The sequence below is a fragment of the Streptopelia decaocto genome (genome assembly GCF_964273445.1).
Source record: "Streptopelia decaocto genome assembly, chromosome: 6".
Lineage (NCBI taxonomy): Eukaryota > Metazoa > Chordata > Aves > Columbiformes > Columbidae > Streptopelia > Streptopelia decaocto.
In genome coordinates this window covers 33,554,518-33,579,879 of record NC_138660.1, presented here as the reverse complement: position 1 = coordinate 33,579,879, position 25,362 = coordinate 33,554,518, and the positions used below count along the sequence as shown (strand labels likewise).

General features: G+C 42.4%; 3 protein-coding genes across 4 annotated transcripts in view; 2 read left to right on the top strand and 1 right to left on the bottom strand.

Annotated features, from left to right (window-relative positions):
• The window catches only part of USP40 (ubiquitin specific peptidase 40), a 73,167-nt gene extending 68,829 nt beyond the window's left edge, over positions 1–4,338 (top strand). The window contains exons 29-32 of the mRNA XM_082056445.1: positions 75–285; positions 424–519; positions 1,341–1,435; positions 1,750–4,338. Of these exons, the coding sequence (XP_081912571.1) occupies positions 75–285; positions 424–519; positions 1,341–1,435; positions 1,750–1,858 (511 nt within the window). The 3' untranslated portion in view covers positions 1,859–4,338. The remainder of the gene's footprint in view (positions 1–74; positions 286–423; positions 520–1,340; positions 1,436–1,749) is intronic.
• A 1,342-nt stretch (positions 4,339–5,680) lies between these two features.
• LOC309441339 (anterior gradient protein 3-like) lies at positions 5,681–10,855 on the bottom strand (the record flags this gene model as incomplete). Its single annotated transcript, XM_082055972.1, has 7 exons — positions 5,681–5,730; positions 6,592–6,675; positions 7,317–7,380; positions 7,890–7,966; positions 9,179–9,231; positions 9,621–9,684; positions 10,717–10,855. 7 exons carry the CDS (start codon positions 10,853–10,855, stop codon positions 5,681–5,683), a joined length of 531 nt encoding a protein of 176 aa, XP_081912098.1.
• Positions 10,856–14,442: 3,587 nt separating this feature from the next.
• The window catches only part of TRAF3IP1 (TRAF3 interacting protein 1), a 41,620-nt gene continuing 30,700 nt past the window's right edge, over positions 14,443–25,362 (top strand). Inside the window, exons 1-6 of one of the 2 annotated variants that reach the window (XM_082055408.1) lie at positions 14,443–14,627; positions 15,404–15,472; positions 19,521–19,682; positions 21,443–21,583; positions 21,751–22,218; positions 23,214–23,291. In XM_082055408.1, coding sequence (XP_081911534.1) covers positions 14,505–14,627; positions 15,404–15,472; positions 19,521–19,682; positions 21,443–21,583; positions 21,751–22,218; positions 23,214–23,291 — 1,041 coding nt within the window. In that variant the 5' untranslated portion in view covers positions 14,443–14,504. The remainder of the gene's footprint in view (positions 14,628–15,403; positions 15,473–19,520; positions 19,683–21,442; positions 21,584–21,750; positions 22,219–23,213; positions 23,292–25,362) is intronic. The other variant, XM_082055409.1, reaches the window with a different exon arrangement.

Below are 25,362 nucleotides of genomic sequence, written 5' to 3'. Positions count from 1 at the left end.
GGGTGAAAACTGGGAATTCTGGGTTCTGAAAGCAGGACTCACAAGAAGGGTTTGTTTTCTCTTCCTGCTGACAGGCCCCGTGAGCTGCTGCTTCGAGTCCAGATGGGCATCCCAGGGGAGAGGGACTACTATGACTCCACGGATTTGGTGTGGGATATCTCCAAAGAATGCACAGCCTGGGCACTGAGGCAACGAGTGGCTTCTCACTATTGTCTCCCTGTAGATAAAATTGAAATAGCCAAATACTTCCCTGACAGATTTGAGTGGCTGCCAATATTGAGCTGGGTAAGATCTGGAATGACACAATCCAAGTGTTGTTTGAGACAAGTATGTGTTGGTTTGTAATGCAGTTGTTGAGCAAATGTATTTCAGGAGACTTTTGAAATCTGCCATGTACCAATCTTCTGCTTTGATTTTCTTCAGACACAGCAAATTTCAAAGAGGAAACGGAGGAAAAAACAGGAGAGTTTACAGTCAGCGCCTTATCACCTGAAAGATGGAGACGTCATTGGGGTGAAGGTAAACCAACCTTGCTTTAATTGTTGCACAAGGATTAGGTTCAGACACTGTGCCCTTTGCAGTATCTTAATTTCTTCCTGGTTTTCCTGCATCCTACTACATCTTTATGAAAGTACTGGTATGTGGACCTCAACAGTACATTGTGTGGAGAGGAAACTTGTTGCTACTAGTGCTCTTTCTTCTGCTGTTCTTAACCAGCCTGATGGAAGTTTCATGCTTTTCCCCTTGGATATTGGTGCAGCCACTTTCTGCTCTGTGCTTGAACACTATCCAGAAGAATGTGAATCTTTTCTCTTGCCCTAATTTTATTGACTGTGGTGGGTTTTCTTTGTTTTTTTTTTCCCAGCTTGGAGTAAAATCCAAGAGTGGTGCCCTTTAAAAATCATATTATAAATTTAAACCCATTACATTTTCCAAAGAATTACTGCAGATCTAGTCATGTTTTAAAGGAAGAATTACACAGCAGCATATCGAGCTCTGAAATAGCAATAAGGCTTATTTAGGACACCTCTGGGAGAACATACATACTCTCTGGCTTTTAAAGCAGTAGGTGAAAAGTCCGATGTCCTTTTGTGAAGCCTTAAATTATGGAGGGAAATCTCAAATAAGACAAATTCACTGTTAAATGTAATAACTAGACAGAGGAGTCTTTTTTTTTATTTCTTTTTTTGCCTTCTTGAGTCTTTTCCACTTAGCTTGAAGTTAATTGCTGTAAAACTAGTTAGAGGAAATGCTCTGAGCATTCATTGTGTAAACTGAGCAACATCTGGGAAATAGTTTGAGCTTAGAATGTTCATCTGCCAAATCCTTTTTTACCACAGAACCTTCTCCTTGATGACACTAAGGACTTCAGCACAGTGAGAGATGATGTTGGAAAAGAGAAACAAAGGCAGCTTGCATTGGAAAAAAAGAAAAGGTATTGAGTACTTGCATGTATTTTTCTTTAAAATGTTTAAACTGGTCTTTGCTAATATTTGGACTCACTTGATACCTGGATAATTCTTTGGGAGAGGGCTAACTGGCTGCTCTCAGAGCACACAATTCCAGTAGTTCTGAAAGAAGCTCTCAGTTAATTCAAACTCCTGGCTTCAAGTGTCACATTTCTACACCGAGCCCCTGTTTTCATTCTTGCAACACACCACAACATTCCTCCCTGCCTCCGGAGATGCACAACATTGGTGCTATGGCTCAGCACTAATACTAGGCGTTTTTTTCTGTTTTCTTTAACAGTCGGCAAGCTGAACGCTTACAGGACCGTGTTTTCTCTGAGGAGAAGCTGAATATGAAGCACCGTAAACCAGAAGTGGCTCTTTCTATCAACGTGGGCGTTTTCAGATAGCACCAGGAGATGCTTTGCTGAGCAGACCTTACTACCGATGTGCTGAATTGGAATGGAGTTACCTCAACTGGACCAGCAAGAGGGTCTTTCCCAAAGTGTCTTCAAGAATCACCAAGACAAACTGGATATAGAGTTCAGGATAACGCTGATTTTTCTTCTGGTCTCTCTTGGGGAAGTGCTTTACCATCCCTTTGTCAATGTGGTACTTACTCTCAGGCTAGGTGAACGCACTTGATCCACAAGAAAACGGATTAATATATTGTGTAACCTTTTGGTGATTGTTTTGTAATCACCCTAAATACTTTTTTTTTTTTTTTTTTTCTGATCAGATGCTGATGTCTTGCACCTTCACTACAGAGTTTGCTGGATTTTTTAATGTAGTCATAATCATCTCTTTTGAGAATTATTTTTTCATTTCTGATCACTGAAGTTTCAAGCAATACCAGAATTTGCTTTTGTCTCTTTATATATAAACCTCAGTCTGTAGCAGCCGGAGTCAGATTCCAGGAGTGAAGGAAATGTGGAAATCTCTGGGCCAAGGGTGCTAAATAAGCTCTAAATGGGCAAGTTGAGAATTTGTCAAGCTCTAAAACCTGAAGACCTTTTGTGATACAGAACAACAGTGCAGTAACCGTAAGGTTTCTAGCGTTATTTTGTTGTCCATCAGCTTCATTAACAACAAATGGGTGGAAAAAATGGGCAGATCTGATGTTTGGCCTTCAATGTGTTTTATTGTATTTAGGAGAAGGCTTGCATTTATTTTCAGTACTCTTCTTCAGAGCACTTTCCCTCATTTGTCTTTTGAATTTTTCTAATATCCTTTGTTACTCTTGAGCTCATGTTTCTCTTGGTCTCCCGAAGCTGATTTCCAGTCTCTGTAACAGACGGGGATCTGCACGACTGACAACTGGCTGAACTCAGTATCAAAGGTTCTGGAGTATTGAGCAAAATGTGTACTGAATGCTCGGGAGATTGGATCTCCAGATTGAGAACATGTGTAAGTAGCTGATGAGAGACCACATTTTCCTAACCCTGAGGCTGGGAGTCGGGGTTTACTTGAAGCTGATGTTTCAGCATCTTTATCAAAACTTTTCTAACGGTTACAGTACTTAAACTGTACTTCCCCCACTGCAAGTGTCTCTTTATAACTTAATATCCAGTCAGGTTCGCAATTTTCTTAGAGCACAGCTAGTACTGACAAATTAACCCAAACTCTTCACGGAGTTAATTGTTTATAATCAAATTCTAAACGTGTTTTCAATGAGGAGGTGAAGGAAGATAACAGGTGAGCATTTCTGGGCAGCAGTCAGGTGCTGGTGGCACCTCAAGAGCTTGGCTTTCACAGCTGGGAACCCGTGCAAGTGCATCATGGTATCAAGTGAAGTCTGTTCTCAAACGCTGCAGGGCTGTCTTGGACTGCAGTCCTGTTCTGAAATGAGCAAAACAATCGCTCAAAAGTAGCTTTTGAACATTGCCTTAAGTATCCTTAATGAAAGCTGAGATAATGAGAGGACAAAGACCAAGTTGCTTTTGGAGTTTCAGTTAATTCATGTATGTGTAGAAGATTTTGTAGCAGCAGATGCCCGTACAGCAGACTGCTAAAACGTTGGTTAATGTAAGAAGACCTCTCATTTACCTTTTCTAGGTTAGCAATATTCTGGTATTTTAGAAAGTTTAAAGGCAAAAACTGACACTCAGCTATCAAAAAAAAAAAAGGCAAAAGCACCTTAAAGCATATCATCAGTATTTATTTCCTTGCATATCTTTAAAGTTCAGCAGGTGCTTCTGCACTTTGACTGATGGATACAAGGGAGGGATATTTCAGTCTCCTCACTGTTTTGGCTGTAGATAGGCTGTACTTGAATCTTGAAAGCCTAGTTTTACGGATCCATTTTCTGACTGACGTGGGGGCAGCCAATTGCTTTCCCCATCTTATTTTGCGCCTTTGCCTTCTACCATGTCACAAGTGTTCTTGCAAGCCAGGGCCGACAGGAATGATCGCACGTGCTGGTCACCAAGGTAAGCAAGAAAGGTTTGTGTTTGCAGGTTGTTCCATTGCATTGCACTTACTTTGCTGTCACTTGATTCCTTCCAGTTCTGTGCTGGGCAGCTGTACGGAGCTCAGCCTTCCCACCCGCCTTTAATAGCTCTCGTCTCTTCTTGAAAACACAAAGTTTGGAGAAATCGCAGTACAGATTCCAAGTGCTAACGTGTGGGTTTTAGTACGTGCCTTGGTTCAAGTGTAATGTAGCAGCACCTGCACTGAGTCTTGGATTATTTCTAATGTGTATTTTTTTTTTCTTAGAATTATTGTGGTTCATTCCACAATGAGACAGTTCACTAAAAATGGGGGTGGAGAGAGGGGACACCTTTTTAAAATGGAGTCTTTGTGATTCCACAGTTTATGATGGTTATATTCCAAAGCCTGGAAAAGCTTTCACCTTTATTTTTCAAGTGTTCTTCAGAAAATAAAAAGTCATTTCTATATGTCTATTTGATTTGTCCGTGTATGTCTCAGTGGTACACTGGCTGGGAATGCCATGAATCGTTTTCTAACATGTGATGGAGCACAATGTTCATGAAGCTTTCATTTCCAAGTCTGTTCCTAAGACAACATTCCGATCTCTGTGCGAGAAGTTTCCCCAGCCCGGCTGGGGTTGTGCAAGGACCTGGGTTCATTTGGAGGACTGGGGTTTCGATGCAACTTAAAGTCAGCTCTGGGAATCTTATTGTGACAAAATTGGTGGGTGTTCTTTTTCTTTTCCTTATAACTCCTCCCAATTACTGAGGTGACTGTGGAGCAGGAAGAAGTGGCCAGTTCAAAAGCCAAGTCCTTGTCCCCCACTTCACTCCTCCCTCAGTGGCCACTGAGCAGAGCTGCTGCGTTCTGGAGGGTGTTGCAGGTACAAACCCCAAGCAGGAGCGATGGTGTGGGGGGTGTCCGGGACAGGAGGCTGCAGGCTGGGCTGGGGCAAAGCTCTGTGGTTCTGGGACATTGCCTGTCACTGAGGAGTTAACCTGCAGCTGTATCCAAGGCCACCACATCTGGAGGAAACAATACCAATGTGGGTTGGCAAGCCAGCTTAGAGAGACCTTGAGATGTGACTTCTGCGAAATTAGACCTCTGCTCTTCATGCCTCAACACTCCTCCCATCCACCAGCCCTTTTCCTCATAAATAGAAAGGTATTTATTCGCTACCGTGGTTTATTTTCCCATCAGATGCTCGTGACAGGGACAGGCTGTGATGTTTGGATTCTAAGTAGGTAGAGCCTCCATAGTTTCTGTTAAACTGACACCTGCTGTTCTGATTTAGCTAATACACTTAGGATTATTACTGCAGAAAAAAGAATATAGCTGTAGCTATAAGGTATGTATGGAGTGTACCTTCCTTTGGGGTGGTGTACAGGACCACTGAGGGTTCTGCAGTCGTAATTTAAGTGATTTACAAATTCTTCATTTTCTTACCATACACTGTGAGCACGGCTGGGAAAAAAAATAGTGTGGTGCAAAAATGACCAATAAGTAGAAGGTAGCTGGGCACACACAGGACAAATTTAGAAAAGACATCTACAATGTGAGTATCCCTTCCAGAATTATGCTAATTGGAGTCAAGAAATGTTTGTAAACACTAGCAAAGAAAATTATTCTCTGTTAATGATAATCATAGTGTCATGAAGATAAACTGCTATTTAAAAATGAGTGGGTGGCGCCTCATCCTGGGTACCAGTTGCCCCATGGGGTCTCTGAGCTCTTGTGCTGGGGCTCTTGGCGTCCCTGGGGCTGTTCTCTCTGTCCCCTGTGTGGATGGTGCTGCCCCTTCCTCAGAGCTCGGTGTGCAGGAGCAGCTTCGCTTGTCTCATGTTGTCAATCACTGTGGAGAAAGCACTGAGGATAATGAAGGTGGACAGGTAAGATTCCCCCATCTACACAGCTCAAGGTCAGAAATTAAAGCCACTCTGGATAGCTAGACTGGAAAGAGTGGTGCAGATGCTCTTTTCTACATTCTGCAGGTGTCTCGTGAGGCTCAAAGCTTTGTCGGAGTGTCAGACAAAAGTCTGTGTGCTACTGAGGTGGAAAAACTATCGAAGAGGACTGAGAACCCAAATCACAGGATTGTTCTTTGCCTAATTGTCTGTGGGAAGGGGTTTGTTCTGTTACCCACAGATTTTAAAGCTGGCTCATCCAAATAGGCTGTGATCTGGGGATGGAGACCTCAGGAAAACACAATCTTCTAAGCGTTGTTAAGTGGGCAGCCAGGAGAGGGGAGTGCAGAGACACCAACCCTTAGGAACTAATTCCAGTCTGGGTCCAATGTGTCTTTTTAAACTTTGGTTACTGTTGGGATGAGATGTATCTAAACAGCTTCTGCAGTTCTGGTTATGAACCTGAGCAGCCCATTCAAGTCCGCAAATGCCTTAAACCATAGCAGGTGGGGGTTTGGGGGCCAAACTTACATGGCTTTTGGAAACTCCCCCAGCAGGGTTTAGACACTGAAAACTACTCTCCCTGTACTTTACTACCCAGTTCTTCAGAAATTTTTTTTTTTTTTTTTTTTTCCCCAGAAGGCACACTAAATTTACTTCATGTTTATAAGGGGCTTTGAACTTTTTGTACTGCAGAAATAGATCCAGCATTTCTTGAGATTCTCCGATTCCCTTTTCCTTTAACCACTTTTTCTTGTATAACCTTCAGATGGCTAAAAAGGGATCATTGAGGTGCCCATTTCACTCACAGGTCGAAATATCTTCTGGTTCACAAGTGTACATCCTGTTCCAGTATTTGCTAGTTAGATCAGCTCGAACCATCATTGAAGGATCTTGGGGTGGGAAAAGAAGTAAGAGACATGAGCAACAAAGGTTTTGTGAAGTGGCACAGTGGTGAATAATTTTGTGATGGTAAATGCCTTTTGAAATGGTGTTGATTTGCCTTTTCGTGGCAGGAAAGGTACATCTGGAAGCACCAGGCTCTCAGCAGCTTGACTTTAATGAGGAAGTCTGCTTCTGAAATCTGTCGTGAGTAGATGCTCTACATACAAGCCTTGTCTGGTGGCTCAAGAGTCTTGTCCACTGTCCCCTTTGCACTCAGAAGTTCAAAGGTAAGTTTGCCTTTTTTTATAGTTGTGGGTCACGATTGGTGAAGGGCCTTTGTCCGTGGACAGAGCATTTCCCGCTCGTCTGAGGACAGGCTCAGAGTAAGAGGCTGCGTTCAGATGTTGTGGCCGGTGTCACAGACAGAACTCTTAGAGGATGTGTGTTCAGTGTCAGTAGCAGTGACATGCAGTTCATTTCCCCTTGTGGAACAAGACTCTTGGGGTCCTGTTGCTTTTGAAATTCTGAGTTATTCCTACAGCTTTTTTTACTCAAAAGAACACGAGGTACTTCTTGGAGTGAAGTAAATTCAATAAAACCCTATAGAAAAACTGCTGCCCTGATTATCGCCCTGACCCCAGCGACTCACCCACAAAGAGGATCCGAGGGACGTAATGGCCATCGGGCGCCATGTTGTCATCGCTGCTGGAATGCTGTTGGAGTTACACAGCCTCTTAGTGACAGGTCCCTGTCCCAGCACTACACAGCAACTGAATCAGCTGTGCTTGTCTCGTCTGCCAACAACTAACAGCTCTGGTGTGATCAAACACAGAGTTTCTCTGTTCTGCCCAAGCTGCCCCGTGCCAGATGTTTGAGGATGAGGACAGAGCACTCTGGCGGGTAACACAGTCTGATGACTGCATATTTTTTCTTTACTCCCTTTTTTTCCTTTTATGAGTATATGACCTGTTGTCGGAGAATACAAAATAGTATTTGCATACAAATAAGTATATGTGTGGAAATGTCTCCTTGTCCCCTCTCCATGGAGGAACTGTGGTGGTATTTTGCGAACCCTGTTGTACATTCCCAGAGAAACAGGAGAAAGAGGAGAATTTCAAATCCAACTTAAGAGCTGTGCAAACTGAATTGATTTCTGCTTTTAATGTGGCTCATTCCATTCCCCAGTAAACATTTTGATTAGTATTTTAAACTTCAGACTTACCACCAGATTGAGCATGATAAAGTCCTCCTGAGCCATCTGCTGGATCTCTGGGCTAGAAGCAGATGCTTTCCTTAAAGCTAAAAGAAAGACAAACACATTATTCGGCTTGGAAAAAAAACCGGGATCACAGCTTTTCATAGTTTTCCAGCGTCTTATATAGATTCTAAATACACCTGTAAATGACCGGCACTGCTTTCTGATGTGCACATGGCACACAGAGTTTGGAGGACTTGGTTCTTGTGAAATAAAATGCAAAAGACATGTAGTCCTTGAGAAACTGAAAAGCTGGTGTACAGACATATTTCCCTCCCAGTGGCTGAGCAGGTATGAAGGCACATGGCTTGGCTTTATTTTATCTATTATTTTATCTATATTTTATATTTTTTTTTTTACTATTGGCCCTGCACTACAGAGCCATCTGTACAATTTATGCTGTAGGCATCTGGGGGAACAAATCCTCAGAGAAATTTCATTTAAAATGGTGGGACCAGGCTTCTCTGACAAACCTCACTTTGTCCTCAATACCGAGGAGGTTATCAAGTGACAGTGAGTGATCTGACACACCCTTTGGCAGGAGGCCTCGTAAGGAGTAAAGAGAAGGTGTGTAGAACACATGGTAGCTGATGCTCTTGCAGGTCAGAAGATGATTTGAGCTTTCTAATGCTGTCAGCTATTGCGCTTCTAAGATTTTTGTCTGCAGATGAAAACATGCCACTAGAGGCATGTTACAGCCTCTGCGAAGCAGTGAATATATAAAGATAATTTTCTTGGTGTCTGACTCCCCCTTCCTGCAGGATACCTGTAACTTCAAAGCCATGGTACGGAACAGTGCAATGGAGGCAGCGCCATGCCCAACCTCACTCGCTTGACACAGTCAACTTTCACACTTTCTTTCTTGGGGGGATACAACTTCCCCAAGCTTTTTAATCACATGAGCTGCTGATTTCCACGCTTGCTTGGGCCCAGGGCTGGAGTTGGGAGCAGGCAGGAAGGAGAATTGACAGAACATCAGGGTTAGGAAAGAGAATAAAGTAGGAAAGCCCAGTGTCCACCTGCCTTTTTCATAGCCATGTGTCTCTGCCAGGGAAGTTTTGATGCAGAGCACATTATTGCTCAGAAAAACTTTACAACTGTTTTATTCCAAGGGTTCGCAGTGGATTTACTGTCTCTCCCCCTTTCCCTGTGTGTTCTGGAAAGGCTTCACACCAAGGGCTCAAATGCTTTGTAAGGAAGGAGTGATGAAAAAATGTGGATCCCCCAGGTTGTGTGGAGGGGTTTGCATTGCTCACCTTGACTGTAAGGACACTCTTCCAAGTGGTGAATAACCATCAGTGGCTTCTTGCTGAAACGACATTGCAGGAAAGGAGCGGGGAGGCAATTCAGACCTTTTACAGACCACACTTGAAAGAGTAAAGGCACTGAGGAGCTCCAGGGATGTGTTTACATTTGGAGGAGCAATAGCAACTGGGCTACTAGGGACATGTGGACACAGTCACACATGAAGGGGCCTCTGACTGAGAAAGTAACACTGGAGGCAATGCAAAGGCATCTGCTCATCTTCCAGAAGGTGAGCTCTCACCAAAATCTTCTTCAGCCTCTGCACCATACAGCAAAATACAACCTGCATCTTGCTTGCAAGGTGTAAGGCTCGGTTCACACATCATGTTAGACCCTAGCTTTGCTCTGTGCAGTTAAGTGTACGAAATGGCATAACAAGAATTAAGGAATTACCTGTGTTTTGATCGTGCTAAACCTTCTTCATATGTCTGCACCCATTCAATGTCGTCTCCCCAGCCTGTTGAGAGCACCCTTAGTTAATTGTCTGGTCCGTATGGATGAGAATGTTCTGCTGAACAGGGAGCTCAAGCCATATTTACAATTGGGTGGCACAAACCAGGCACCTTCCCTCAGGGTGTCCAGACCCTCCACGTGGTTTGTGGGCTCCAGGAGAGCCCCAAGCAGAAAGGTGCAAAGAAACAGCAGATAGTGAAGGGGGGTGAAACCTCAGCTTTGCTCAGGAGGTGGTTTAGGATTACAGACAGTTATTTTCTTTCCAGCCACTTGAAAGCTGGATCCCAGACTTCCTCCCTGCCCATGTCCAACCTCTCGAAGCACTGAACCAGGCTTGCTGCCTGTGTATGGCTTCCCGCAACAAGGGATTGCTTGATGGGCTGGGGAATGGAAGGATGCAAGCGCGTTTTTGGTGTGAAGTGCCTGGATATTACTTGATGGAAAAAGCCTGGACCTGCCTCTGGAGCCGCCTTCCATGACTACAGCGCCCTGCTCATGCCCTGCATCATCCAAAGGAGAATCAAGAGAGGAAGAAGAAGTATCTGCTGCCCATGCCTGGCCAACCATGCTGGTAGGAAAGTGAACAGCAGAAGGGTTGAGCTTGCTGCAACCTGGCTGTATGGTCTGCTTTGGCTTAGCATGCCTTTGGAGGGGTGGGGACTGGTGGGGCTGCATCCTGAGTTGAGCCTCTGAAAGCTGCTGCAGCAGCCGCTCAGCAGCCAGTGTAGCATCCTGGCTCTTGGCTCTGTCCCCAGCCCAGGTCTGGAGCAGAGCACCTGGACCTGTTCCCAAGCACAGAGCGTGAGGACTCTTCTCCCGTGCTGAACGCACCAGTGCTCTTGGCCACGGTGGAAACGGCACTTGTGAAAGTTCAGTTTGGGCTTCTGCTTTGGAATGGGAACATAGTGTGGGATCTACCAGCTGCTGCTCTCAGGCATTTGCCTGCCTGGATATATGGGCTGAGGTGCACAGTAGACACTGTGACAGAGGGAAATAGAGGTGTTTCAGGACTGCCTCAAGCATCCCAGTCACTCACCTCGAGAGAGTGTCTGTGGGGTCCGTACCTGAGCCGGGCTTTCTTCCTCTTCATCACGGAGCTGCTGGATCTTCCTCTGTGCAGCCAGCGTTAGGCTGTTGCAGAGAAGGAGGGAACACAGGAACAGAAAGGTGTGCATGCTTCTGGCTGGCAACAGCTGAGGGAGAAGGATCAGCTCAGGCAGGCAGAAACTGACAAGTACCTGAAACCTTCAGGCAAAGAAAAAAGAGGTCCATGAAACATTCATCTCCCTGTCAAAAATGGTCTGACTTCAAGGCTGACACTCAAGCAGGAGCTTGGGGAGCCTCTGGAGTGACTCTAAGAGTTTATCTTGCTAGTTAATCTCATCAAGAAAAAAAAAGCTGTATCTGTCTGCACTTATCCCTGCAGCCTCCCTTGTTGCTGAATTCCAACATTTGTTCACATGTTTCCTACCACTAATACAAATACAGAAATAAGCTGATCAGTCCACTATGAAGTCTTCAGCCAAGCATGGATCAGCCAGAGCTCTAGGTAAGTTTGATAGGAAATAAGATGGCAGAGAGGCAATGCAGATCAGGTCATCTCTCTCCGAAGACCTGAATGCACTTGGAGCCAGGTGTGCGACTTGGAAAACACAGGCTGAAATAGTGATGGGGCAGCAGGTGCCCTCTGTCCCATCAGCAGCCCCTTTCATCATGTGAAATCTCTCTATGTTAGCTGCTTTGGCCCAGCAGCCCCTCCTCACTCAGGGTACAGTTTGGTGGTGTAATAACGAGCAATCACATGCAGCAAAAGCCCAGCCATGAAGAGGACCCTGCCAGAAAAGAAACACTTGGTCCTCCCCAGCAATGAGATAATCTCATAAAGAGAACTGGTCTCTCACCTGGCAGCTCCTGCTGAAGCTTCAACACGGGTATCCTTGCTGCAGGCTCTCTCCTCCAGCTCAGGTAGGGCAAGGTCTCTTTATATCTCTGTATTTGCACAATACCTGGGTATGAACATCAGCTGAAATTCCAGGATATCCTGCTCCTGCCAAGGCAGAGAGCAACCTTTTAACAAAAGCTTTCTTCAATCAGCCCAGCATGTTTTTAATTGAGGTATATTGATTTATGAAAGCATTCACACGGAGTTTATGGTAGGCACACCTCGCTCCTTGGGGGTGGGCTGCGGGTCTCCAGGTACAGTGAAGTCTCACAAAGTGAGAGATACACAGGGGATCTGCATACAGCTCTCCTGACACCCTTCATGCCAAGAGTAGTGCAGAATGCAAATTCCTGTAAGGAAAACAAAGAATTAAGAATAAAAAGAAATGACAGTGTAAACAAAGTGGTATGGACCCAGGAGGTCAGGGTAAGGTTTTAGAAGAGCTGGAGATATTGTGTCCCCTCTGTTCCTAATGCTTGGTTACTCAAGCAGAGGAATTCTTGTTCTAAAGCTGTTTTGTGTGAATGCCTTTCCTTGGCACTTTTTGACAAAACAGGGCCTGCATTTAAGGTCCAGCAGGACTTGGATTTTCAACTTGAGTGCTTGCTTGTCTTTCCCGAATGACATGGGACAACAGCCCTGGGCTGTTTCCTGGCCTGACCCTGTGGCTGGCGATGGCTGTGCTCACAGAAGGGGGGCAAGTTCTTCTTTGGAGTCCTCTGTGCAAAAGGAGCAGCTCTTTCCTTTGACTTGCTCTCTGCTCTCACCTCCTCAAACCTTTTCATTGAGCCTGTGTATCAGGTCCCAGGTTCAGGGGGTTGTATACGTATGTTCTTCTGAGCCTGAGTTGTGTAGCAGAAGACGGACGATATTTCAGTAAAATTCAAAAGTTCTGCTTATTTGCAAAACCAGACTACAAAAATGCAAACATGCTGCAGTGCTATGAATGACAAGCTTTTCTGAATAACAAGAGAAATTAAAGCCATTATGGACAGCTTTAACAGAGGTTGGTGAAAGGAAACTAAGCACACCTCTCATGGAAAGTACTGGTTTTAGTTTCAGTTATGGCAGGGCAGATATAATAGATCACAGCATAACTGCAGGCATGGTATATTACATTGCTCCAGTAGACCCAAAGGCAATGGTTTCTCCTGATAAAAGAAATCTGATTGTGCAACACGCACCCATTAATTGTAAAATTCTTTTTATTTAATAGGATAAATCAAATAAGCTTTTCCATTAACACCCCTTGGAGTAAACATGTGGCAGCTTATTGTGGTTTGGGTCTTATCCAACACATCAAACACAACAGGCCAAATCAAATTCATGCTAAGATCCTGAGTGGTCCCTTCCATTAAATATCTTAAGCAGGTAAAGATAAGAAGAACAAAATACCTTTAAAAGTTTTGTGTAGAACCTGTACTGAAACAATTAAAGCTAGTGGGAAATATCTGCCTAAGAAATCACACAGTTCTGTTTGTCCAGTCGTTATCTCCACACAAAACGTATTTAAGGTGTATTTTATCAACTGATTGCTTTATTAATCTGAAAAACAACAACTCACAAAGGCAATTCACCTCATTCCTCTCTCGCTTCCCACAGCAAAGCCCTCCTGAGACACAGCAGCTTTTTATCACCTCGAGGATGGGAAGGAAATGAGGCACAAACCAGGGGCCATGCCAAGCCCCAAAACACGTATGTAAGAAGCCAGGACCTCAGCTGGCAGGAAAAAAAGGTTTGCTGAGATTTATCCTGTCTTTAAGAAGCTGAAAAGGCACAGAAGATGCCTACGACTGTGTATGACTTGTTACCAGGTAGGCTGATGCAAAGACATAAGTTTGCCATAGATTTTATCCTAGCAGATGTGGTTCAGAATTGGAAGTGAAGTGTGTTTTAAAGTGTGAAGTCTCTTTGGCTTCATGTGAATGGGCAACTCCAAATGCGCGCTTTGAATCTATACGCATGTTTGCTCTTCTTCCTATACAAATAGTTAATATTCTGATTAATGCAATTAACTCTGCTTTCTGTACCGCTGCACACCCAGCACATCGCTTGCTGTTGGACAGAAAGCTGCTTCCATTGGTGAACAGTTCTAAATCTGGGTTAAGCAACGGGGTGTCCTTCACGTATATGTATATATATTTATATATGCGTGTATAGATATATGTATATATATGTGTGTATGTGTATATATGTATATATACATACTTGTTGCAAAACAACCCTGTTGTAACCAATCTTGCTCCGAAACTGACATGGCAGTTGCAGGGTTCAGAGTGGTCATCATGGAGAGGGCAGCATCATCTTGCTCTAGCAAAATAGCTTGGTATTTTGGGAGCCTGATACCCCATTTCCCCAAAAATAAGCCCTATCCTGAAAATAAGCCCCAGCATGATTTTTCAGGATTTTTTGAGGATGCTTGAAATAAAAGCCCTAATTGCAGTTCATTAAAAAGGTCAATTTAAATAGTGTCCAGGTAGCTATACATGTAAAAAAAAAAAAAAATTGGCAACAGAATGCAGCAGGACAGATGTAAGAATGTGATGACATGGCTGTATTTGAATAAATGTTGATATTTTTGTTGTTGTTGTTCAAGAATAAATGTAGATTGTTGTTCAAGGAAAGTAAGACATCCTAAACCCTAACGCATCTTTTGGAGCAAAAATCAATATAAGATCCCGTCTTATTTTCGTGGAAACAGGGTTGGGGACACCCATAACCGCCTTTTATTCTTTTATTTTCTAAACACAAAGTTGCCCTTCGCAACCGCCCCCCCCCCCCACCCCGGCTCTGCGCCTGCGCGCCGCGGCCGCGGGGCATGCCGGGAACGCTGGGGCCGGCGGCGGCGGCCGCGGGGAGGGCGGCGCGGTCCCGCCGCCGCTATGAACGAGGCGGTGGTGCGGCGGACGCAGGAGTCCTTGGGCCGGGTGATCCGCAAGCCGCCGCTGACCGAGCGGCTGCTGGGGAAGCCGCCGTTCCGCTACCTGCACGACGTGATCACCGAGGTTGAGCAACCTCAGGGAGCCGGCCCGCGGGCCCGCGCCGCCGGTTGCCAGGCAACAGCGCCCTGCCTGCGGGCTCGGCCGCCCCCTGGCGGGCGGGGGGGGTGAAGACTGGGGGGACGCGGGGGTTTGGGGGAACACCCGGGGAGCGGAGCGATGTCCCGGCCGGGATGTGGACCCCCGGCACCTCCCCGGGGCATGCGCAGGGCTGGGCGGTCACTCCTGCTCCCAGCAGCGAGTGAAGCTCCGGGGTTCCGGAGTAGCGGCTGAATCTCAGGGGGTTTAGGGTGCTTGGTGACGGAGAAGAGCAGACAAGGGGTCTGACTCCTTCCTTCAGCCTGGCGTCGGTTTGATCTTCCGTGAGACTTGCTCATTGGTTGTTTTTCTATCTCCTATTTTAAAATTAAAAAAAAAAGCCTTAATTTTAATATTTACCACACAGCTGCTTTTTTATATACTCACATGTAAAGAAATCAATAAGGGAATAATGCAGACCCGTGTTTAAAATGCATGTGCCGGTGCCTACATTGTGAATCTCACCAACCATCGTGTTAAAGACGGAATTAATCAGGCAGGCCTGAGCTGTAAGCAAGGATTAAGTGTCCTTGTTCTATCAGAGACACAGCAGAACTCTGAACCTGCTCTAGAAATAGTTCTAAATGATATATCTATCACCTCTGAAAGCAAATAAGGCCAACATATTTCCCATTGTCACACAAGCCTTATTGTACAGAGGCCTTCAGATATTCTTAACTTACTTTTTTTCTTCTGTTTTGAAGGTAATTAGAGTGACAGGTTTTATGAAAGGACTTTACACAGATTTTGAATTGAAATCAGAGAATGTTAAGGTGGGTATGAAAGTATGAAACATCCTTATTTATTTAGCTGTAATATTAGTATTCTTTGAAACTTGCCGCAGGGTACTCTTGGTCTTTTCTGTGTTCAGTGTCAAGGACTTGTCTTTAGTTTTGTGAAGAAGCTGTAAAAGCTGTTGCCTGTTGGTTACATTATTCATGGGGTGAACACCTATAGATTGCATTTGTGGATGTGACACAAACAAGTTGTCATGTGTAAAGAACTGTTTCTGTAAAGATCTCAAAGCAGTGGGTTTTAATCTACAACCAGGTCTCGGTTTCCCAAATATTGTTGTGTTATAGATGAAAAGTATCATCATGAACACTAGAAATTTACAAGCAGCTTTCTAAAGAGTCTGGTGGTCTCTCAATTGAATGTGTAGGTTTATATTTATTGCTTTATAGTAGATGTGTGTGTATACAAATATGATGTAAATATTCTTGCTTAATATCCCTGGAGTTGCTGAGACATTAACTTGGTATATACATTCCACAATGGGCTTATTACAGTATACAAAGAGCTAATTACGGCAGGAGGATGTTAATGTTATTATTGAAAGTTGTTTTTCTTAAGTACAAGGGTGACTTTGGTCTCTGCTGCTCTTCCATTGTCTGCTGCTCTACTGAGCTGATGCTGACTTCACCTACCAACTTGTTTGGAAACTTTGGTCGCTTATTTGTGGCAAATACCACAGTGTTTGTATGTCGCTAGTTAGACAGCTACATCTGTTGGTGATTGTTCAACATAGCAACTGAAAGTACGAAGTTTGTGAGCCTGGCTTGTCGCTCGTACAGCCAGGTGCATGGGTGTTTTATGCACTTCTTGAAGCTGATTATTGATTTGTGTGTTTATTTCTGTGACTGTTGATATTGTTATACAATGGGTTTATTGTTTTTATCGGTACTGTCCCTATTGAAGCTTGTCCATAGTTTCTGTGTTGAAGAGCAGGTTAGCACATGCTGCCTCTTCTTTGGAGAGCACTGTGTTTTATTTGTGGGTTGAAAAAGCAGCTTTCCTAGCAACTCCTGAGTAGGTTTTTGTCAGTACCTACATACTGTGATAGCTGCAAAGTTGCACCAAACTTGGGTGCCTCTCTGAGAATTTCTCTCACAGTCCATAAGATCGTGGTTTTCAAGAGTTCAGGCAGAGGAGTCCAAAATGGTGTGATGTGGGGGGAAAACATCTCTAGCCTGTGTTCCTCTTTTCGAAACACTGGTCAGGAGGGAGACTTGGCTGCCACAGGATGCTTCCTTACTGCGATTTCTGTTGGAGTTGTAGAAAATCAGGAGAGACCAAAACTGCCCCCAGAGAGCTAGAGTCTGAGAGCAGTTGTATATATTTCTATGCAAGGGTGAACTGCTTTGTGTAACTCCAGGAAATAATACTCATCTGGTGTGATGATCTGACGGTAGATGCACAGAGTTGGAAAGGGCAGGAGGCTTTCTGAAAAAAAGAAAAGGTCTGTACCCACCATGAAATAGTCCCAGTGCTGCAGTCCAGCGTCTGCTATGGGCTGGGAAAAACTGGACAGAGTTTGCAAGCTGGCTGTGCTGTGCTGTTGCAGTTCGCGTGATCCATTCTCTGTGGCAGCTGGGGCTGGCTCCTGGTCTGGACATATCCCCTTTCGTGCTGCGCTCTGTCATGCACACATACGTGCAGCAACTGTCTTCGTTTCTAGTTTCAACTCACCTCCTCCACCTGGATATAGCAATGGGGTCCTAAAGTACCCACTGTTTCTTCTTTGCTACCTTTTATGTCTCCACTGTTGGGATAACACATATTTCATGGATAGCTGGTCGCCTCCTCCCATGTGGATGGGAGGCAGGCTGGAAGCATCCCACGAGCCAGATGTGCCCTGCAGAGCATGCACATAGACCTCACTGAGTTCTGCTTTGTTTCAGGGATGTACAGTCAAAGCAATCAATGAAAGAGAGATGTAAGGGAAATGGAAACTGCGAGGACGCCTACGTGGGGAGATATTCCTGCCTGCGTGTTTATCAGAAAGGTTCTTCTTGTTTGCTTTAGTAAAAAGTTTTCTCTTATAAATGGAAAGATTTGGTATCAGGCTTGCACTTTTAATCTTCCGCATCAGCTTTATATATATATATACACAAATAAGTCTTTATATGAAAAGTCTTGCTGCTTGGAATAGCGGAGATATCTTTGTTTGAAAGCTACCCAGTAAAAAAATATTTTCTTAAGCTCTGGACACTGTTTCAGATGGTTGTTTCTGTTTTGATAGAACTTTGTTTACTGATGCCGGTAGGAGCACTGGATTTCTCATTGGGTTCTTGAGGATTTCTTATATGGACAGAACACATTGATAATGTAACTGCTGAAAATGATGAGGATGCAGGAGAAAATTTTGGATCTTTATTTGAAAACTTGTTTGGTTTAGAATAGTGTCCTGTCTCCTTCCCTAAATTAATAGATTGCATATGTTCTTGGAAGGATGGATAATTACTTTAATAGAAGGTTGCAGTATTTCCTTCTTTCCTTTTTTATTTTTGAATGCAGGGAGCACTGGTGAGGGTGAAGTGCTCCTTATGTTAACGGAGACAATCTGAAAATCCCAGTTCTGTGGCAGTTCTTTGTTTTAATCCTTTTGGAAGAGTCAAAGATGGGAAGAACGTAGACTCCAGAGACTGTCTTCCCATGTGTTGCACTATCATTTACGTGTTTGCAGCAGAACCTGGTTCTTGTTTATAGAGGGTGGCTCTGGGACTTGAGATGACACATGAACAGCTCTATGCAGCTCTGGTGCCACAGGGGTAGATGATGCTCCCAAATGTCCTGTAAAGAGTGTTGGCCTTGCTCAGCTGAGGAAACACTGGCTTCTGTTGCTTTCCTCTGTACATCTGTCGAATTAGATCTGTGTCGTTCCGTATCTGTGCACCTGAGATACTCTGACAGTGCAAAATCAGGTGTTTTACAGGATAGTAACAACTGCTCCTTTTCTGAATTAACTGAAATGGCAGTGGTCCACTTTTCAGTTATCAGTTTGAGTGCTGTAGTTTATATTCTTTTGAACCAGTGCCTATTAGAACATGTATGCAGAGTTCTTTTCACATGGGTTTACTTTTTAACAGGTGAGTAGAATACTTTATCCCCACTCATGACTGTAAAGGATGAGTGAGTAGACTTCTGTGCTGGGCGTGGTAATATTCCTTGAATTTTATTATGTTTTATTAATGAAACCCCCTTTTTTACCCCCTGAATATTCTGCAGCTGCAGAGGCTTCACACCATGATTTCATTCTCTGGGCCAGGAACTCTACAATAAAATTTTACTGGGTGGGGGTTGGTTTATTTTGTCTTTATTTTTTTCTTATGATTTTGCATAATCACCAACAGGCATAATCTCTACTGAAGGGCACTTGAGGAAAGTTGTTTGTAAAGTATAATTATAAAACTAAAACACATCTGGTAATTGCAGAGATAAAAATATGTGCCTGTATCCCTTTCCCACCATGTTTCATCTGTTTTCTTTAGTCACTTTAAGTCTGGTTTGTAAACTATGTGTGCAAATATGTAAAGCCCTCAATTTAGACTCTCCCATAACTTTGTGACTTTTGTGCTGAAAAATGTTCAGGGCAGGAACTGTCCTGAGTAATATCTGCTGTAACAGTCCTGTTACAATTCTTTAGAGATTCTTTTGTTAATACTTGCAATCATTTCTTAAACAAAGCTTTATCTCCTTTACCATGTAATGCTTGAAAATAGAGTGCCAAGGGTCTTACAGCAGTCTTAAAATGCAATGGAGCTAAGTGATAAACATATTAAAAAGACAAAGTTATACTTTCATTTTGGTTATTGCAGTTCAATGTTCATCCATTATCAAAAATTTCATTGCTTAATCAAAAATAAATAGCTAATTAGAAATCTGGGCCAGCCCTCTTTCCTGACCTTACAAACCATGTGCTGCTCTTGTACAGATGCTTTCTGCAACTATTCCTCTCATCAGATTTTTTTTCCAGTCTTTAAGTGGTGTGTGGAGTTATTTTGAAGTCTCAGTATTCTTTCTGAATTGCTCTTTCACCAGGATAAAGATGCCAAAATCAGCTTCCTTCGGAAGGCAATTGATGCTGTTGTAATGGTAACAGGAGAGCCACTGTCAGTGAAACCAGAGCGTGTTGTGGCCGGACACGAACCTGAAAAAACCAATGAATTTCTTCAAGCAATTGGGAAGTGTTGCTTAAATAAAGTAGGACATTACTATATGTATTTTGTACACATAGTGATTTATTATCAGGGCTTATTTGTAATAAACTTCATTGACACTCATCTGCTGTTTTTAGTTACACAAGATACACATTGGGTCACCACCATAATAAAAACAGATAGATGGTATATGACCCTTAGCAGAGTTTGAGCCAGGTCTCCCTTCAGATATGTTCTGGATATTTTAGTGCTTTTAATGTATACTGTTTTTTATTTTTCACCTTATTAACATTTATTAGGTTTGAAGAACAATATGAAGCCTCAGAACTTGTAAAATTTTGGGATGCAGACAAATTAATTATATGACCAGATGCTGCCACCTTTGACTTTATTTACTTTAGAATTTCAGTCAAATTTCTTAATTCTCTAATGAAAGTAATTTTTCCTATATGCTGCCTTTTTTTTTTTTTTTTTAATTTTTATTTTTATTTTATTGAATGTGGAAATGCAGCAAAAAAGAAATGTGAAAACCTGTTAAAAATAACTGCAGGGTCAGTTCTTAAAATAATTGTTGCATTCTTAAAATAATTGTTGCATTAAGAGTAATGAAGAGCATTTGCATGTAGGTGTTACAGAGATTTTTGAAATACAAATGTATTATCTAAACCCCTTGAATTAGTAAGTGTGAAGAAATAGTGTATAATTAACTGTGAAATACTACAGTGCTTACAGACTGTCTGCAAGTTTAGTTTGGATTATTTTTGTCTGATAATCTACTAATAGAATTTTATGTTATTTTGTTTTAATTAGCTGAGTGCTGTGAGCATTTTAATTATTAATTGCTTGAGATCAGAAAGTTGATAAACATATGCACAGAGATTGGACGAGTTTGAAAATGTGCTTGATGGAACAGCGTTGTAGAATGTTGTGATGAGATTTAATATCTAGAGGATACAGTCTACCCATTTGAGCCAAGATAATTATCACCTTGGCTTTTGTTGTGAAACACAAGCTTGATGTGCATTGGGAATGAAATTTCCTTCAGTCTCTAGCTTGATACTTTTAGTGCTGAGCTGAGAACACCGCTTAGTTACTTAGTTCAGGCAAGTGTTGCTGGTGTGCAGAAGATAGTCTCCAAATTCATAGTTTTGTATTTACATAGTTTTTGTATTTACAAACCAGGAGAGAATCAGGAGTCAACCCCCAGGGCAATATCAGTTTTAGTGATCTAAAAGCTGTTCCTGTTTCAGGAAGAATTCCTTGGCAAGGTGATTTTTTTTTTTCTTTTTTTTTTTTTGGTTAATATAGTCAAAGTCTTTGCCACTTGGACATGAAAACATGTTAACTTTCTGTTTAAATTATCTAATTAATAATTGCTCATCATCTTAGCAAATAAACTAGGTGCAGAAACTGAGCACTAACTGCAGCTTATTGGAAGTCATTCTTAATGTACTTTTCTTTAGTGACTGTTGCTGATTGAGCAAATATTAGGTGAAATTGGAGTGACCTAAAAGTGGATGCAATTACAACATAGTGTGGTTTTCAGAGTGTTTAACCAATTTAGCAGTTATGGTATAAGGTTTTGACTCTCATTTACATTACCATTTTGAAAACCATTTGGTTTGTTGCAAAGAGATTTATTATTGTGCTATAATACATAAAACCACCATATATTTATATAGTTCTGGCACATACAGTCAAATTGTTACAAGAATTACAAGGAGGTATTGATTACAGAGACAGGAAGGAGGTATTTAGTAAAATAATTTACTCATTTCTATAAAGTTTTTCTATTCCTTGCAGTTGTCCAGTGATGCTGCTGTAAAAAAGATCTTAGCTGGGGAAAGAGCTGATGCTAAAGGGAAACCTCCATCCTCTAAATCTCGAGATAAAGAAAGCAGAGGATCCAAACCAGAAGAACAAAAGCGCCATAAGGATAAAGAGGTTGGCATCTGCAACTTTTGCGGGGTACAAGGGCTACTGCTTTTTATGGTTTATTTTTTTGTCGTTTGTTTGTTTTTTTTGGCTTGCATTTTTTACTGTGGAAAGTAACTACGTGATAAGATTTGCCATGTACTGGAATTAATTTTTAGCTTTTATTTTCTGTTTAGGGTAGAGGAGACATTGAAATTAAAGAGAGAAGTTCAAGCAGAGACAGAAAACCCAAAGGAGATTTGAAAGAGAGTGAAGAAAGAGAAAAGGAAAGTGATAAACAGAAGGATAATGAAGACAGGCACAAAGACCCTGAAAAAGACACCTTTAAGGAAGGTGGAAAACAAGAAAGGGAAAGAAGCAAAAGCAGAACAACCAAGCAAGGAAGAGAAACAGAAAACAACAAGGGAAAAGGAGACATAGAACGAGATGATCTCAAGCGTGATAAAGGACAGGAAAGGGAGAAAAAAGATGAAGCAGGAAGAGAAAAGGACTCACTGAAAGGAAGAGACAAAGAAAAGGCTAGGGACAGAGAACGAGAGAAAGACAGAGAGAGAGGAAAAGATCGGCAAAGGGAGAGACAAAGGGAAAGAGAAAAAGATGGGGAGCATTTAAGAGAACATGGAAAGGATAAAGCAGAGAAAAAGGTAATTGAAATCTTATTTCAGAGAACAGTAATGACTTGAGCCATCAGACTCATCTGACTGTGTTTCCTAAAGACCTGATCAGAAGTTTCTTTTCTGCACACCTCGTGTCTGAATCCTTCTGATCACAACACATTACTTTTGGCAGAGAGGGGTGGCAGCGACTGTTGGAACTGTGTACTTACATCCTCATGTGTCTTCCCAGTAATGCATGGTGTTGTTGCAGCTGTAGCCAGATTTTAGATAAGCCGGGGCTGAAGAGAGTTCCTTGGGGCAATAATTAGTCATTAACATCTCTCTTGAGCTTACTTCTGTAGCAGGACACACATGATGGAATTGTATGTCTGTATTTGTTTTCTTTCTGGCTTTGTAGATTAAGCTGCTTGCTTTCAGCTTGATTTTTATTTATTATTTTCTTTTTCCTGTTGGGAAGCCCATCTAGGTTCTTGCAAAGGTGCTCTATTTGCAGTGGACTCTGCACATCACGTTGCATCTTTGAGAAGGAACACATTCACCATTTCTCCATACTTCAGATCTCAGTGTGAAGTCCTAAACTGCCTCAGGAGCCATCACTTCATTGCTTTTCATATTGTTCTTTTTATCTTCTCTCTTCCTCCATTGAGTATTTCCTGTTCTCCTTTTTTCTTCTGTGCTTGTTAATGGTGGAAATTTGGAACTAATGGACACCAAAGGTGCTTCTGTGAGGGGGTAGTAGTTTAATTTTGTTAGATATGAGAAAGCACTTCTGTCAGTACCTGTCTGCTGGCCTTAAGGATTCTTACTTTCTGGTATTACTCAGAAAGAACAATGTTAAACTGTTGATTTTGCTTGGTCAGTCACCTGTGCAGGTGAGTCGAGGTGAAGAGGGCAGGTAGGTGGATAAGAACACTGTTGTGAAGTGCTCAGTTCTACTCCATGCTAATTTCCACTTTCACGTTATTCAGGTAAGCAGCTCCCTTCTCAGCACACTGAATCTAAAGCAGTTAATTTCTTGTCAGTCAGCAGATGCTGAGGAATCCTCGCGTAGAAGAATGCAGAAGCCCACTAAAGACAGCAAGTGCCAGCCAGATAATGAGGTTAGTAGTACAGAAGATCTGGGAGGGTGAATATTGAAAGTGTTGCATTTTAGAATGATTTGGGAGGCTGCACGGAAGGAACGTAGGATTGAAAGGTAGGTAGTTGACAAGTTTTAGGGCTGTAAAATAGATGCTTGCCTGGTTTTATTTATTTATAAATTTAGCTGAGCTTGGGCAAAAAACCATCTACTTGGTTTACTTCATTTTCCGGATTTTAGTTCTGTGTATTGATATGTTGGGTACTTCAGGAAAAAAAAACCAGTTATTTGTTCAAGTTTTCTTTATATTCCTCTGAATCTTTCCTGGAAAGCTGTTAGGATTATTTTTTATTTGTACTTTAAGAGAAGTTACTGTTTTGGCAAGAAAACGAGTCCAGTGTTGTGTCTGGGCCTACATTTTGCAGCTGGATGATGGAAGGGTAGAATAGCAACTCACTGATTTCCTCTGAACAGTAGCTGTTGCTTGTGATACCATTGTGTCTGCATCTGCTGCTTCTTGATGACCTGAGGCAATTTGGGGAATTATGAAGCCATATGGCTAAATGTTTAAAGAGCGAGGCTTCAATAAATTAACCTAAAGCAGCTCAGGGTAGGAAAAAATAAGCAGGATCCCAAGTCTAGCAGGAGTCTCTGCTGAGAGCCTATGGGCCACTGACATCATTGTGTCTTCTACATGAGATGACAAATTTATAGCTATCCTTTGACTGAAATCCAACCAAACTTTTTAAATTATTGGCACTTGGAGGGAGAGCTTATAAAACAGTTTTTAGCCTGAAGCAAACGTTCATGGCCAAGTTAAACTTCCTGCAAATTTGGTCTCTAATGGAAATTCTGAGCCTCATCCCAAACTATCGTCGTGCTCTTGGGCACCACAATAATACATTGGGGCAGTAAAGTTTCATTTCCCGTCTTAAGTGCTTTTGGGAGTGATTCCAAGGCATATGGGTTTATTACCTTAAATCTAGGTGACATGCTTTTCCTTTGCTTGCTTGCATAACAGTAGACGCTGCTTAGTTTTTAGGTGATGAAAACACACACTTTAGACCGGTGCATGACAAATGGACGTCTTCTTAAAACTGTGCCAGAAAGGAATGAAATGTAAATGTTCCCAATGAATTTTTAGAGCTGGAGAGCTAAGATAGCTGCACAAAGTGATTTAGAGGAAATTCCAGCATGAAATGAATTCTGATGGATTGGGGTTGATCATCCTATCCTCACAGTAGTTTTGCAGCAGGGTAATGCCTTTATTTCCAGGGATTTACCCTGATTTAAACTCCTGTAACTCCATTTAAGTCACATGGCAGAGAAACAAGTGTACTAAAAAGAAGGGAAACAGTTTGTGTCTTTATGCACCTGGAGAGTATTGAGTCGTAGTTTGTAGTCTCTGCTGCATAATTAATAAATCTTCCTCATCTGTCTTTAGCTTTTTGAAAATATAATACAAGCGAAACAATTGCAGGAGCCCCTCTCAAGCAATGGCTGATATGCCAGTACCGAACACGTCACCCACTCTTTTCTGCCCTGAGGATTAACCTCCCCTTGTTTACTGGTTTGTTCCTGTCACGCTCACTTGCTGCCTTACCCTGGCTCCTCGTCCCACTCTGGATTTTTATCCTCGCTCTCGTAGCCACAGCTTCTCTTTCTTTCCAAGCCTAGTCTTATGTGGCTTCATGGTGTTATGAGCTATTTGTCTTCCACTTGGTTTTTATCTTCCTTCTTTCATATTTGAATTAGGCTCTTTCTTCAGACACACTGCTTGGCAGCATAAGGACATAGAAACAGTGTGGGGGGAAAAAGCAGTGGGGAAATGGCAACTTTTATTTCTTTGAGATGTCTGTGGAATTTCAGGCTGAATGGCTGCTATGCTGCATTTACTTTAGAGAAAAAATTAATTTAGCGCTTTTTTTTTCCCATATCCTACATGTGCAGCAAAGCTGTCACTTAAAGCTTAGTTCCTGGCTTTGCTCCTGTGAGATTAGGAGTCTAAATAAGATTCTATCCATATTCATGCAAGCCTTAATTTTTCTTGCTGCTAATTATCAGAGGCTAGCTTTAAAATGCTACTTAAATTT